At 40.6% G+C, this 15,284-nt stretch overlaps 1 protein-coding gene across 1 annotated transcript; it reads left to right on the top strand.

Moving 5' to 3' along the window:
* Positions 1-2,688: 2,688 nt before the first annotated feature.
* On the top strand, positions 2,689-13,554 carry LEPROTL1 (leptin receptor overlapping transcript like 1). The gene is made up of 4 exons (XM_059384096.1): positions 2,689-2,795; positions 8,487-8,562; positions 10,235-10,421; positions 11,213-13,554. Exons 1-4 carry the CDS (start codon positions 2,780-2,782, stop codon positions 11,327-11,329), a joined length of 396 nt encoding a protein of 131 aa, XP_059240079.1. The 5' UTR covers positions 2,689-2,779; the 3' UTR covers positions 11,330-13,554.
* Positions 13,555-15,284: the final 1,730 nt, after the last annotated feature.

Here is a 15,284-nt window from a genome sequence, read left to right as displayed (position 1 = left end):
AATGAGATGTTTAAAGCACCAGACACATACCAGCGGCTCAATAGACAACAGCTCTCTTCCTCCCACCCCATCCCCATCTTTGTGAGTTAACTCTGGAAGATAAGAAGCTATCTGAAGGGGCACCTGGGTGACTCAGTGGGTTAAAGCCTCTGCCTTCGGCTCAGGTCATGATCTCAGGGTCCTGGGATCGAGCCCCGCATAGGGCTCTCTGCTCAGCGGGGAGCCTGCTTCCTCCTCTCTCTCTCTGCCTGCCTCTCTGCCTACTTGTGATCTGTCTGTCAAATAAATAAATAAAATCTTTAAAAAAAAAAAAGAAGAAGCTATCTGAATAAGTTTCGAAACTACATAAGGTAACACTAACTATTCTGTAAGAATACTTAGAGAACATTTAAAGGATATAACAGTAACTAATGCTTAGGAATCACTTGGCAAACTAATGAAGGTAATTCCTCACATCCTACCTTTTTCAGACAATTATTGTCAAGCTCTGGTTTGAATAGGAAGTCTTCAGGGTGCTTGATAAAATTTCTGATTCCTGGACTCTGCCCACGAAAGTTCCGAAATGTCCAGCCCATTTGTATTCACAAGAGGAAATTTGAGGACTAGCATTTAACTCAGCTATAGGGACTTGTGGAAGCTCCAAAAGGCTTCCTAAAATGTGATTTCCCCTCCTCAGCCCCAGGAGCCAAGCTATGAGTCTAAGAGATAAGAACCTATCACTTTCACCACTACCAGTACCACCACCAGTGATCAGTTATTTCTGTTAGGCTCCCTCAACCATCCTGGTTTCAAGGATAGATACTGTGGAACCAAACAAGAAAGGTGTTAGTGGTGACTATTTGTGGAGTCACAGAATCATCTACTTTTCCAAGAATTTCACCTACTCCTTTCGAGTTGGTTGGGGAGGAGGATGCATACATCTGCTTCATTTTAAAGAAAGGAGCCAGTGGTTCACAGACCGTCTTAAAAAGCAACATTTCTATAGCATATGTTCAAGTTCGCCTTGTGTTTTCACTACTACAGTCCTTAAATGGAAACTCTTCATGATTCAGAAGACATCAGAATTTTTTGCACTAACTTGAACAGAAAAAAAATTCTACTCCTCCACAAAATATCTATAGATTTATTGGGGACATTAAGCCTCAAGTGACTTGTTTTTTAAAAAAAATTATAATTCAACCCTGAAAGTAATGGAGAGAAGCAGGATAGGACAATACTTTCAGCTCTCAGTACCTCTCATTTACAAGTATTTTGGAAATATCTAACCATTCAACCAAGTTTTACATGCCAGTTTATTTTAATCTGGTGACTGAAAAGATTGAAAAATTCAAATCTTATGTCAAGCACCTCCACCTGTATCTTTTTAAAACCCTTTGAAAGATTCTCATTACTCGGAAGTTGTTAAAAAATATAATATAGGACTCTGCTAACCTACCCTAGCCCGGAGCAATCCCACTTGCCTTCTCTCCTCTCTCCCAACAGACCAAGCTCCTGGGGCCCTTTGCCTCCCAAGCTCATCAACCAACCACTTCCCCCACCTCCACCCCTAACACAATCTCTCTTCCTCATAATGGTTTTTCTCTTTTGTCTTCTACTTACACACCCCTTCATCCTTCCGTTGTCCCTCCCTTGGGGAAATCTCTCTGGTATAAATCAAAGGCTGTCAAGGACTATCTACCCATCTTCCTAACAATTATCACTGGTACATTTTTATATTTGTGTGTGTGCCTGTGTCTCACCAATCTGCAAGCTCCTTCAGGGCAGAAACCACACCTAGTTTTTCTTTTTTTAAAGATTTTATTTATTTGACAGACAGAGATCACAAGTAGGCAGAGGTAGGCAGAGAAGCAGAGAGAGAGAGAGTGGGAAGTAGGCTCCCTGCTGAGCAGAGCCCATGGAGGTCTCAATCCCAGGACCCTGAGACCATGACCTGAGCTGAAGGCAGAGGCTTTAACCCACTGAGCCACCCAGGCGCCCCCAAACCACGCCTCATTTTTGCTCACCCCACTATCTAGCTCTATTCCCCAAACATAGTAAATCTTGAATACATTTGAAGAATGACTTAAGTAGATGTATTTGTCCTTCTGCTTTCTCCTTTTTATTCCCCTAGCCCTGGACTACAAAACAAAATAAAAAACAAAAACAAAACTAAACTAAACCCTGCGATTCTGAGACTCCCAGGAGGTCGGATTTGTGTTAAAATGTTTATTTTGTATTTCCTGGGTCCCACAGCTCCTTATCTCTGGAGGTGGGACTGACCAGAACCCTAGTTGGGTCGGAAATCAACGACCTAAGTGGCCTGACTTCTATTAGAAGGCTGGGGAGGAGGGAGCAAAGGGTGCGCTTTAGAGACCAGAATACCATCCTCCAAAGACATCAGAGCATGCCTCCCAAAGGACGGCGGTCCTCCGCTCCCTTATCCTCCAAGAATGTAGGAGGTTGCAGGATCCGCGATGGGGGATCGGGAGTGGAGCTTCCCCGAGCCTGAGGGGAAAATGGGAACCGAACCGAGGCGAGAACGCCAAGCCTGCGAGGGCGGCGATCTGCACAGCCGCATGGCAGGGAAAAAAGGGGTCGGTCCTACCGCCCCCAGCCCGGCGCGCCCCCCGCGCCCCCGCGCGAGCGCGAGTCGCCGGCGGAAGTGCTGCGTCGCGCACTTCCGGGTGTTGTCTGGCCGCCGCCGCCGCCGCCGCGCGTCTCCGGTCTCCCGGCCGCCGCCGCCGCCGCCGCCGCCCCCGCAGCCGCCCAGGGTCCCGGAGCCAGGAGCGACGTCACCGCCATGGCCGGCATCAAAGGTGGGCTTGGGGCGCCGGGCGCCGGAGGGCTGGGTGGCCGCGCGCGAGAGGGGGAGGGGTCCCTGGCAGCCCCCGCACGCCGCCTCCCCGGCCCGGGCTCCCGCCACCGAGGTCCCTGAGCTGGCGGCTGCCTCCCGCCCCTCGACCCCCGCCTCCGCCCTCGCAGCCTGAGAGCTCAGCTGGGCGCGGCGCTCCGGGGTGGGCCCGCGGGGCGGGCGGCTTCTCCGTCAGCCCCTGCTTTCTGCTGATGTCGGCAGCCTCTCTCCCACCCATCGGCCCCCGTAGAAAGAACGGAGCGGTCCCTGGTCTGCGAGAGTCCCGCAGCGCCTCGGGCCAGCACACATGTTCTGCAGGAGTTTGCATCCGAGAGACGGGCGAGCAGAGAGTGATCTTGAGGGGCTTGAGGGCCCTGGAGATGCCCGTTACGGAAATCAGTGTCATTTCCCTCTTAGAGGCACTAGTGCGGTCTTCGGGGGCTGAGCCAAACCGAGTCCCTCCGGAACGCCCCGGAGGGACTTAGGGACGGTTCTTTCAGAAACCTTGGTCCTCACATCCCGAGAGTGGCCATCCCTCTCAGGACCAGTCCTCCAAGCTTCACAGGCTTCGAAAACTGATGCGTTTTGATTTGTGGTGTTTGTCACATAGGGTTAGACCCTGTAAGCGACCCCGATGTGCCCCTGTTCTCCACAGTTGCGCGCTGAGGCTTTTAGTTGGGTTCGTTACAGAAAATAGTGTTAAAACTTAATGGGAAATGGCTCGTTTATTCGTCTGTTTCCTTTAGAAAGAAGGAAGGTTGTGTTTTTGCCACATTGTTTCGTAGTTTTGTTACTGATTAGAAGGAAACACCGTTGACAGCGTTTTCAACTTTTTGGCCACGAATTGCATTGATTTCCTGCCCTGCGGCTTTGTAGAAAGGACAGACAAGCAGGAGGTGAAGAACTTTAATAGCAATTTTGGGGTTTTTTTCCCCTGTTTAATTTGTTTCCTTTAGGACAACTTTGATTGAGCTGCTTTCCCAGAGTCACATTTTTACTGGTTTGATGTCTGAAAAAACATTTAACTTCTGATGTAAAACTTTGTCATTAGATGAACGACAAAGATCATTTTTAATCTCTTTTTGAACTGTGATAGACCTTCTTAAATCTTTGTGCGGAAAGGCAGTTAGGGGAGAATGCTGTGGTTTTTCAGGATGCTGCCAGTTTCGCAGTCCTTCCCCATTTCTTCAGTGTCATCAACAGAAATCTCCTCCATTAAAAAAAAATAATAATAACTGAAATTTCCTTCTTCAGTTTAGGAAAATATTAACCAGGTGAAAGTATCTCCAACGGAATTGTACTTGGACTTTTGGTTTCAGTGAGATTTTCTGATTGTTATGACTGTTTATCAGGACATTTTCTTTCATGGGCCTATCTCTGCATCAGGCAGCAGTGTTGCTATAAGTGGAGACCATTAATTCTTAAGCCATTTGCCTATTATTTGGTTATGTATTGGATTTTTCTGATAACTCCCAAGGTAGGGAACTGGTCCCTGCTACGCCAATCTCTTTGTAGTCACAGAATCAGCACCCTGTCTCTGGAGAGTTTAGGTAATTGGGCTGTTCCATCCCTCGCCTAGAGGCTTTGGGAGTAGAAACCAGACTCATCTAAGTTTTGCCCTCCAAATGTTTCATCACACAATTACAGTATAAATTTTTGTCTTGTTGATGTATCATCTGGGACAACCATTTATACACAAATGATGAAATTTGTATATAAATCAGCCTAGTTGCTGATTTCGTAAGACTGGAGAAACTTTACAAGTTTTGAGAACACTTCTGAGCAATGTGTTTAACCCCATTGGGGTTAATCCAGTGCGATTAGAGGTAAGATATCACTTAAAGTTATTTTTTGATACTTAAATCTTACCTTGTTTTCATTTTTAATTTTTTAAAAATGAGATCTTCTTTTATTAACTCTCTAAGAGTGTACTTAGAGAATTTAGATTTTCTTTTTTGATAGGAACATAAATAATTGTTCTCTGTCATGAAAGAGTTACCCACAGAGACCATTAGGCCCTAAAGCTACTTTTCTTTTGGCCAAGATTACCACAAATGGGTATGCTTTTTGAGATTTTTCTGTCTGGTTTTTGTTTAAGGTTGGGTGTTTTGTTTTGTTTTGTTTTCTTCGGTCTCCTTTCTCTTGTCAGAGGACAGATCTTGCTTATGTGCACTTCTGCCTCCTATGCCTCATGTGTTTCAATGTGTGAAACAAGATCTTCAAATTTAAAATTTCATGTTACAAGTTACAGGTAATGGTGATCATTTCTGGGTAGGGAAGTTATTTCTCACTTAATTTTGTTCTGGCTAAGTGAATTGCTATGGACCAAAATATGTATAAATGAACATACGTGGCTCTAATTTTTTATTCTGCTGAAATTCACATACAATTTATCACAAAATGAATAAATAACGACTGAATAAGGGCCTAAGGGTCTGTTTATGAAAAATGATAGCTTTAACGTCTGGGCTTTGTAACGTATGTTTTGCTCTAGTGACCCTTGTTTCCTCCGGGATTCTAAACTATATTCTGGATAAATGACTTCTGAATAAATAAGTTGTTACGATATAGTATTTACATTCAAAAAGTGGAGATGGTTCCCTGAAACTAATGCTAACGCTGTATGTTAATTATATAGTTACATAAAAAATTTTTAAGTAGAGCTGGCTGTTTACTTCTTCAGGGTGTCTTATAACAAGTATCTGTAGTGTTCAGAGAATTATTTGCATTAGTCTTATTTTATAGAAGAAAGAATTGACACTCAGACATGATTATGTAGACAGCTAGTTAAGTGGCTAGTAGTAGTGCTACTTTGGCCTGATCTTCCTCTCCTCTTCCCTTCTGTTCCTTTTTTTTCCTCCCCCTGGGTTTTTTTGTTTTGTTTTGTTTTTTAACTCAGCCTGGGTGGCTCAGTGGGTTGGGCTCTCTGCTCAGCGGGGAGCCTGCTTCCCCTCTCTCTCTCTGCCTGCCTCTCTGTCTGCTTGTGATTTCTCTCTGTCAAATAAATTAAAAAAAAAAAATCTTTAACTCATTCTACAGATATTTATTAGTGTTAAGAACTGGGGTGTGAGCATCAACAACAGAAGAACTTTTTCCCTGCTGTGGTGGACCAGACAGCTCATTAGGGAAATAGATACAGAGGCGCCTGGCTGGCCCAGTTGGCTAAGCATCTGACTCTTGATTTGGCTTCAGGTCATAATCTCAGGGTCATGGAATTGAGCCCCACTGTGGGCTCTGTGGTCAGGACGGAATCTGCAGCCCCCCTGCCTCTGCTCCTTACTCCCCTTCCTGCATACTTTCTCCCTTTCTCTCTAAAATAAATAAAGTCTTTATTTTAAAAAGGGGCGCCTGGGTGGCTCAGTCATTAAGTTTCTGCCTTCAGCTCAGGTCATGATGCCAGGGTCCTGGGATCAAGCCCCTCATCCAGCTCCATGCTCAGCGGGAAGCCTGCTTCTCCCTCCCTGTCTCTCTCTCTCTGTTAAATAAATAAATCTTTTAAAAATAAATAAATAAAAGGAAAACCAATTTTAAATCTTATAAAATTACAGCTATGATAACTGACTAAAGGGGATGTATATAGTGGGGGGGGGGGCTGTACATGCCTGGCCCTCTGCCTGGAATGCTCCCCTCTGATACCCACATTGATTCACTCCCTCATTTCATACAAATCTCCGCTCAGAGGTCACCTCATCAGAGATGCCTTCCCAGGCCACTCTGTCTAGGATAGTGCGCACATCCTCTTACTCTACCTGATTTTTTTCAGAACACTTAACATTCATTTGCTAACTTCGTTAGCTTGTTTTTTATGATTTTGTTCCCTGCTAGACTATAGGATTCGTGAGAGCAAGAGCTTTGATTTTTTTTTCATTGTTTTATCTCTGGTATCAAGAACAATGTGTGACACATACTAGGTGCTCAATAGATATTTGTTGAATGAATGAATGTAATAGGGGGAATTGGTCTAGCAAGAGGTTTGAAAAAACTTAAGGGAGGAAGAACTGATTGAGCCAAGATCTAAAGGACATGGAGGAGTTCGCTTGGCAGAAGGAGGAAGGAAATGGAATGAGAATGCAAGCTCCATGTGTGTGGAAGGGCCTCGTCTGGTTTATTAACGTATCTCCAGTTTGGTTCCCAGTAAATATTTCTTGAATAAATATTTCTTGAATGAAACGAATGAATGAGAAAGTGTCTGAGGTAGGAGGGACAACATGTACAAGGGCCATGTGGGTGAGGGAGCCTGCCGATTTCCAGGAAGAAAAAGGGCAGTGTAACTGAGTGCAGAGAGGATGGGGTCATAGGCTGGTATGGGTGTGTCAGGAGAGTAAGTAGGGCCGGGTTTTGAGGACCTGTGAGCAAAACAAATGGTAAGCTCGGTATTGAGTTGCCTTCCATTGTAAACTTGAAGTTAATCTGCTATAAAATGAAAAGTGCAATTTCTTTTCTTTTTTCTGTCACTGAAAATGTAATGGCATTGAGAACCAAATAAATGTGTTCAGGGTCGACATGACCTACATCAGTGAGCTAAGTGAAAACCACTACCATGTGAGTAGGTGTCCTTGATTATGACCATTTTAATCCAGAGAAGTCTATGAGTAGTACTAGGCAGGATTTAACCCCTTTACTGTTAATTCTGGTTTGTATGTGTTAACTTTTCTCTTGGTAACTTTTACACCTTCTACAACCCTTGTGAATTTTAATATTTCTCTGAAGGTTAATGGACTGCATCATTTAAAACAAAAAACACCTAAGTAATTCTCTTAGCCACTCTAGTTGTAGAAATACAGGTTATATAGAATTCAGATAAATTGATCATTTATATCTTTGCTTAATTCTAGGCCATTGATTAACTATGCCTATTGAAGAAAGTTGTTTCTACTAATATATTTGAAAAACTTTACAAAATATAATGCTTTGTATATGTGTGTGTACAATTCTAAAAACTATGTTTTACCTGTAGAATGCATCTGTTGCTTGTGATAATATAAAATAGTGATACCAAAGAAGGATTTGTACCATTATCCTGCACATTTTCCAATGTATAAACAGTTATGGGAGGAAACCCAACTATAGTTCTGTAAACTGTTCAAAGATCTATATCACAATGAGTTGATTAAAATTATTAACACCAGATGTCCTTGGACACTCTTTTCTTACCAGTTTTGAGTACATTGGGGGTGTATGTGCAAGAAGCAGGAGCTGATCATGATAGACTTTCCCACAGGATAAAGTTCTGAAGTCCAGTAAAGCTAAGAATGCATAGTTTCTCCACATCCTCCTTTTCAAACTATGATGATCTGTGCAGTAAGTGTAACACTAATGACTGGAAGAGCAGTATTGATCTGGCAGGCTAGACTACTCACTGGAAAACAGAGCCAGTAATGAGGGAATGTGGTGGTGTGCTCACTCTGGGTCAGGGTTTTGAAAATCAGCGTTGCCTTATTTTGCCTTGAAGACGACACAAAAAACTTATTCTGAGACTATAGATAACTTATTCTGAGACTATAGATAACTCCCTTTTAATGCATTTGTTTTTTGTGTGTTGTGTTTTGCTTTTTGCTTCTGGGGTCACAGGTAATGTTCAAACTGCTAATATTAATATTAATAAAAATAATATTTAGTTTAACTAATACTTGTATTTGACTTATTTACTTTGCAGCTTTGATTAGTTTGTCCTTTGGAGGAGCAATTGGGCTGATGTTTTTGATGCTTGGATGTGCCCTTCCAATATACAAGTATGTAAAATTTTTGTCTTTTTGGATGTTTAAGGGTAAAATTTTTCTACTTTTAAAGCTTTAAAAATTTTTTGAATGGAAGCTTCAGTGTTCATTTACCAAGGACAAACCTTTTTCAAAGTACGAGAACACTTTTGGTTATTGCATTACTGCTCAGTTTTGAGTGCCTGTTGATAAAATTAAACACAAGGAAATTTAAATTGTCCTTTAAGCACAAAAAACACCAGAAGCAGAATCAAGAGACAGTCGACTATGAAAAAAAGTCATGTAAGCAGTTACTTTCCATTGGATAGAAAGAAATATTAAAAATCAAAAGGATAGGTTAGTAAGAAAAATACAGGCAACTAAATAGAAAAATGCAAAACAGATACCAAAAAAGAACTGCAAATTACTGATCACATGAAATTATACTCAACCTCTCTCAAAATTAAATGAAGTCCTTTGGCAGAGATAAAAGCTATGGGCAGACAGGCACTGTCCTGTGCAGTGGGGTGAGGAATAGCTATGGGCAATCGTCTTGGAGGCCAGTTTGCTTGTGGTTCTCGAAATGTATATATTCCTTGAACTAGTCCTTCCACTTAGAATTTCTCATATAAATCTACTGGCAGGTGTTGGCCAAGATATGTGTAGTGAGGGAAGAGTATGGATATTCTCAGCAGCCTTGTTTATAACAGTAAACAAACACCTGAAGGCATCCTAGAGGCCTGTCAACGGAGAAACGGTTAAACTCTGGAATGTCCATCAGTGGAAGTAGCAGGCAGTGTTAAGAAGAATGAGGAGGAACTATAAGTGCTCATATCTCAAGGTGTTCACAGTACATTGTTAAATAGAAAAGTGCAATGGTTCATGTTGTTAAAATTTATCTGTCTGGAAATACAGAACGTTCCACAAGAAGGTTATTAGGAGAATGGAAGGAGAAAGCAGGGGAGATATGTTAGCTTCGAGTTTTCACTTTTTGTGCTTTTGTGTTTTTTTAACTTTTTATGTTGAAATGATTGTGTGCTATCAAAAAGCTGCAAAAATAGTACAGAGAGGTCCCCTGAACCCTTCACACAGGCTTCCTTCAGTTGCCCTGTCTTACATAACCATAGTTGTAGTATCCAACCAGGAAATGACATTGGCACAGAACAATAGCTAGACTGTACATTAAAAGCCATTTATTTCCAATATTCTGACTGAAAGTCTTCAGTATTACTTTCAGTTTGTTTTCTACATTTTGACTTCAGTATCTGGGAAGTTCACAGTGACCTAACGAGAGTTTGGGGATGTTCCAGCTTTACCCTAAGAAGGCTGTTATTCATTAGAAGTCAAGAGCAATGAATCTTGAGTTTAAAAAATGACTGTGTTAATATTTCTATTTTCCATATGCTTTCTTTATTTATAATCTAAAATAAAAAATGTTTTTAATTTTGGGCCTTGATACCAAATGCTTTAATTTATAAAGCATTTTCTTTTAATATAAGAAATATTTAATCATTGTGTCATAGTTGACTTTAGAAATACTGTGACTTTAAATGTTTCTCTTTTTAGTGTTCAGGTTATTGTTTATTTTTAAACGGTATCATGTTTTGTACCTTGTAATATTTGGCCTGATTTTTAAAAAAGCATATATTATTGTCTAGGAAAATGACATAGGTAGTGAAAACTACATTAACTTATTTTTTTTTTCTAGCCAATACTGGCCTCTCTTTGTTCTGTTTTTTTACATCCTTTCACCTATTCCATACTGCATAGCGAGAAGATTAGTGGATGACACAGATGCTATGAGTAACGCTTGTAAGGAACTTGCCATATTTCTTACGACAGGCATTGTTGTCTCAGCTTTTGGGCTCCCTATCGTATTTGCCAGAGCACATCTGGTAAGTGGATCTATTCTTCTGTCAACAATTTTACATTAGACTGTGTTAAAATTGTCTCAGGAAAAGATTTTGTGAAATTATATGAAAACGGGATGAGGGACATAAGATTCTAGAGGATAGAGATAATCTTACTTTTACTGTAAACTGATACAAATGATACCGGAGAGCGTGGCTGGGGTCTGTGACAGCAGCTGGCTCCCCAGTACCTCACGCTCAGAACCAGGCCCGTCAGCTCACCCAGTGCTTACCAACCACAGGCCGCAGGCCTGGGGAGACCTTGGGGCGCTGGGCTCCATACACTTGTCTTCCCAGACTCACCGGTCAGAGTCACTCCTCCGACACTGAGGAGGTGGAGAAGCCCGGGGCTGGCCACCCTTCCATATGCAGAGGGCAGTTCTCCCCCTCACCCCTGTAAAAGAATGTTCACGAGTGTGTTTCTTCTTCAGTATTTTAATCGGCTCTCTAGATACAATTTTAGATTCACTGAAGAAGAGTTGGAGTGAATTGCTTTATAAACAGAAAGTTGTAGAAGTCTGTGCTGCCTCCTCAGAGTCCAGAAGTCTGACTATTGAATAATTATCATCTTCGTGACTTTCTGTCTTTTTGAAGGAAGCAAATTAAAAACAGTATTGAAAGACCATTAAGTGTGCAGTAGAGTGAAAGTTATTATTACAAATTGTATTTGTTTTAGAGCGTGACTGGCTTACAACTAGAGTCTTCATTTGCTTTTCATTCTCCTTTTGTTTTTCATGCGTCTGTTAACGAAGTGTTTATCTATCTTATTTCCCTAGATTGAGTGGGGAGCTTGTGCACTTGTTCTCACAGGAAACACAGTCATCTTTGCAACTATACTGGGCTTTTTCTTGGTCTTTGGAAGCAATGATGACTTCAGCTGGCAGCAGTGGTGAAAGGAATTACTGAACTATTGTCAAGTGGACTTCTTGTCATTTGTTGGCCATCCACGCGCACACGAGCTGGGGCAGGAATGCTGAGTGGTACAGCAAGCCTCCTGGGGGTATCCTAGGTGCTCCCTTCTCACTTTCATTGTAAGCATACTATTTTCACAGAGACTTGCTGAAGGATTAAAAGGATTTTCTCTTTTTGGAAAAGCTTGACTGATTTCACACTTATCTCTAGTATGCTTTTTGTGGTGTCCTGCTGAATTTAAATACTTATGTGTTCCTGTTTAGTTATTTTTTTTTTAATCAGTATGCAATGTGAAGCATTTTTCAAATGTAACAACCATTTGCATTGGTTAGAAATTAGATTTCTGCTGGCTATTATTGGGCTAAAGGACATCTTTTATCTTAAAATTATTTAACCTCCATTGCAAAAAGTTCAAAAAAGTTTTCAATCAGTCAGGATGACATCACTCCCAATATTATGCAAACATGCAGACTGTTGGCATACCTTATAGACTGTATACTCAGTGCAAATATAGCTGCATTTATACCTCAGAGGGCCCAAGTGTTAATGCCTGTGCCCTCCGTAAGGGTTGCTGGTTTTGCCAGGAAACAGGTGTTTTGTGAATTGAAAATTATTTTATGGAATTGCTGCAAAGGAGTGCTTTTCTTCTCAGTTGTTGGAAGAATTTATTGTTAAAGGTAAGCGTGTAAAACCAGGTTTTTGAGATGGTTTTTATTTATGTTTATTATAAAGTAGAGTGAGTTGCATTGTGGGAAGAAATGACATTGAAATTCCACTTTTTGAATCCTCTTTCTATCTATAAGTGAAACGTTTGATCTTCTATCAGCCTTTCCTATTTTACCATGGGCGAAATGGACATACGGAACTATACTACTGATAAGGGAAAGTTGTATGTTTGCATCATCTAGACCAGAAAAACCTTTCCCTGCTTCTTCCTTTTAACTTAATTTTATACATTGTATATATTAAGTAAAATAACTTTTCAAATATAGTTTAATAACACTTTAAATTAGAGATATTTATCTCACTTGGAAAGTAATCGCTATGCCATACATGCCGAGCGCCCCCTGTCCCGCAAGGCCTTGATGTGATTAACAAGTGACTTGTTACTCTTGCAGAGAAGTGATGCATTAACAATTTAAGATTTAGACCATGGTAATTGTAGTTCTTATTCTCTAAGGTTATATCATATGTAATTTAAAAATATTTAAGACAAGTTTCTTGTATACCTCTCAACTTTTTTGGATTTTTATTTCATCATGATAGATACGCTGTTTCCTTTTAAATGGCATTTATTGTGTGAATTAATGCAAAGTAGCCAAATCCAGCTGTATAGCAGCTTCAAACACAAACCTGACCAAAAAAATCCCCGGTAACCAGGCATGATCAAATCGTAGTGGTCATTTACATCTCAACAATTACCAGTACCTTTTTCGAGATCTAGTTATGAAAATGTTCGAGTTGGTCTGACAGTATGTTGTTGAGGATATTTGTATGTTTGTTCAGTTTAATGACAGGAAGATGATTTTGCCTTCAGACAAAACTGAGTGATCATGACAGCTACCTTTTGTTGTTTTATAAAGTTTATTTCTCAAGAAAATGGGAACAGATTTTGGGTTTGTTTAGCTTCTTACGAAAGATGCGCGAAGGCCACAGGTTTTATTGCCAGACCCAAGTTGTGACTTTAGCTGTGAGATGGGAAGCAGAAAGAAGGATCTGCATGTGGCCATCCCACTTAGACAGTAGGCTGGACACGACTTGCAGTGTTACAATGACAGAGACCTAAAGAGGAAGGTACAAGTACGCGTGACGTAGCCGGTCATGCGGTTGGGAACTTAGTGCCTGGGATCTACTTGATTGCTTTTTTGTTTGTTTTTTTTGTTGTTGTTTTTGTTTTTGTGGGAAATACATCCTCTGCCCCTCCCCCATTTTCTGTTCTAGAATATCAGTGCAGTGCACTGCTACTGTTCTATTCACTTGGCCATAGACTCTTTTTCTAATAGCTGCATATTCTTTCTGTGTACTGATTGCATTGGCAGCATTGTGTCTTCCATCTTGCACACTAGCTCGACATAGTGCTGTCTCTGACTTCTAGTTAGTTGTTTGAGGTATGACTTTTCCATAGAACATGCACTGATCCTGCATTGCCATTCTTCTATGGAAAGAAAACTTTTGATGATGAAACAATAAAGATTTTAAATATCTATTTTAGTTTGTGGGTGTTTTTGAAATGAAAATAAACAATGCACCTTAGGAACTGAAGTGCATTACTCGTTTTAATAATGTGATCTAAAACAAGGATGGCATGAGTCATTAATGTCAGTCTTGTAAGAGTTTTACTCCCAAAATAGAATTGAAACCATAGTAATAAATGTTAGTGAAGCCCTATGATTTTGTGCCATGATGAAAGGATTGGTAACCTGGGGAAGTAGATTTTTTACCTAACCCTTTCCAAAAAAGCCATAGATGATTTTGTTGATTAAAAAAAGACTGTTGATAGTCTAAAGTCAAGGTTGTACCTGTTTTTAAAGCTTCAGATCTTTTTTATGACTGTATGTTTTATTGTATATTTATCACCATTCATTATTAGAGCATTTTGCTTTTTGCCAACATTTCAAATAGTTAAAAGTTTAAAAAAAATCTGTGTGGTACAACGTGAACAGAGAAAAGTACTGTTCTCTTTTATCAAACATGAATCTTATCCCAAATTTTCTAATTATATAATTTTATTATATACTTTAGAAAGTGTAGGTCATAGTTTCTTAGTGTTTGCTCTAACAGGATTTTAGGGGTATTGTCAAAATCATCCAGATTCCTAGAGTAAACCCTAGAATATGTATATTGAATGTGACAAGATCCGTTCCTAAGTTTCAGGTAACTTTAATTCAGCAGTCAGATTTCACAAGTAGCCGTGCACAGTACTGTCAAGTGATGTGTAGCTTTTACTTCTCGGGTGACTTTATGGTTTATAAAATTGGTGGGAAATTCAAAGTCATGTTTCTTCCATATAAGCCTATGTTATCCTTACTCTGGGTGAAGATTAGGGAGCTCTTTTTTTATTACAGGCCTCCTAATTTTCTGGCACTCCCAGAGAAGAGAACATATCTTGTAAAATAAATATTCCAGATAACTGAAGATTATCTCAGAAAGAACCGACATTTGTTTTATTTATTTTGGTGAAAGTATTAAATAAGCCATACGTTTTTGTACTTTCTTAGAATATAATAGAACATTTTGGATTTTCCTTGGTAATTTAAGGTTGTCATAAATTATTTCCCCCTCTTTTAAATAGCTCCAGACCTGTATTTTTCTGGAATTGTGTTTTTGCTGGCTTTACTTACAACTGAGTTTGTTCCTAGCATGCCTTAACTTCTTCTATTTCTGATTTTCTGAACTGTACTACATTAGGGGGCGTCTGGGTGGCTCAGTGGGTTAGGTGTCCAGCTCCTTGTTTCCAGTTCCGTATTCAGCAAAAAGTCTGGTAGAGGGTCTCTCCCCCTTTCCATCACCTTCGGCCCTACCCCCAACTCATGTGCATGGGCGTGTGCACTCTTTCTTTCTCTCCAAATGAGTGGATAAATCTTTAAATAAATAAACAAACTAATACATCAGGAAAAATGGCAAGTTATTGGGGGAAAATGAGGTAACCAAGCAGACTGAATCCATTCTGTAACATTTCTGTACATAGTACCTCAGTGGGCCTCACCAGGTGTTCCCACCCCTTATACAAATGAAATGCTTTGAAGAGGCCTTTTTTACAAAATTGTAGCTGTTAAACTACACACCAACCAGTGGGCCGTTGTGAGAGGGAGCACAGACGAGGTGTGACGGTGCGGCAGAAAGAGCCTCCGAGGTCCCGTGGCTGAACTCAAGGATGTAGCTTGGACACCCACAGGCCTCTAACTGATTTCTGAGAGCTTATCTCTCTTCACTGTT

Source organism: Mustela nigripes, chromosome 18 (genome assembly GCF_022355385.1).
Source record: "Mustela nigripes isolate SB6536 chromosome 18, MUSNIG.SB6536, whole genome shotgun sequence".
In the NCBI taxonomy this organism is placed as follows: domain Eukaryota; kingdom Metazoa; phylum Chordata; class Mammalia; order Carnivora; family Mustelidae; genus Mustela; species Mustela nigripes.
Note: the sequence above shows the minus strand (reverse complement) of the source record. Positions and strands in the feature narration are given on the sequence as shown.

Bases quoted from the DNA above. Each gene is read 5' to 3' on its own strand.
- LEPROTL1 (XM_059384096.1), top strand. The intron at 8,563-10,234 runs GTATGTAAAATT...TTTTTTTTCTAG, and splicing joins TGTGCCCTTCCAATATACAA to CCAATACTGGCCTCTCTTTG. The intron at 10,422-11,212 runs GTAAGTGGATCT...TTATTTCCCTAG, and splicing joins TATTTGCCAGAGCACATCTG to ATTGAGTGGGGAGCTTGTGC.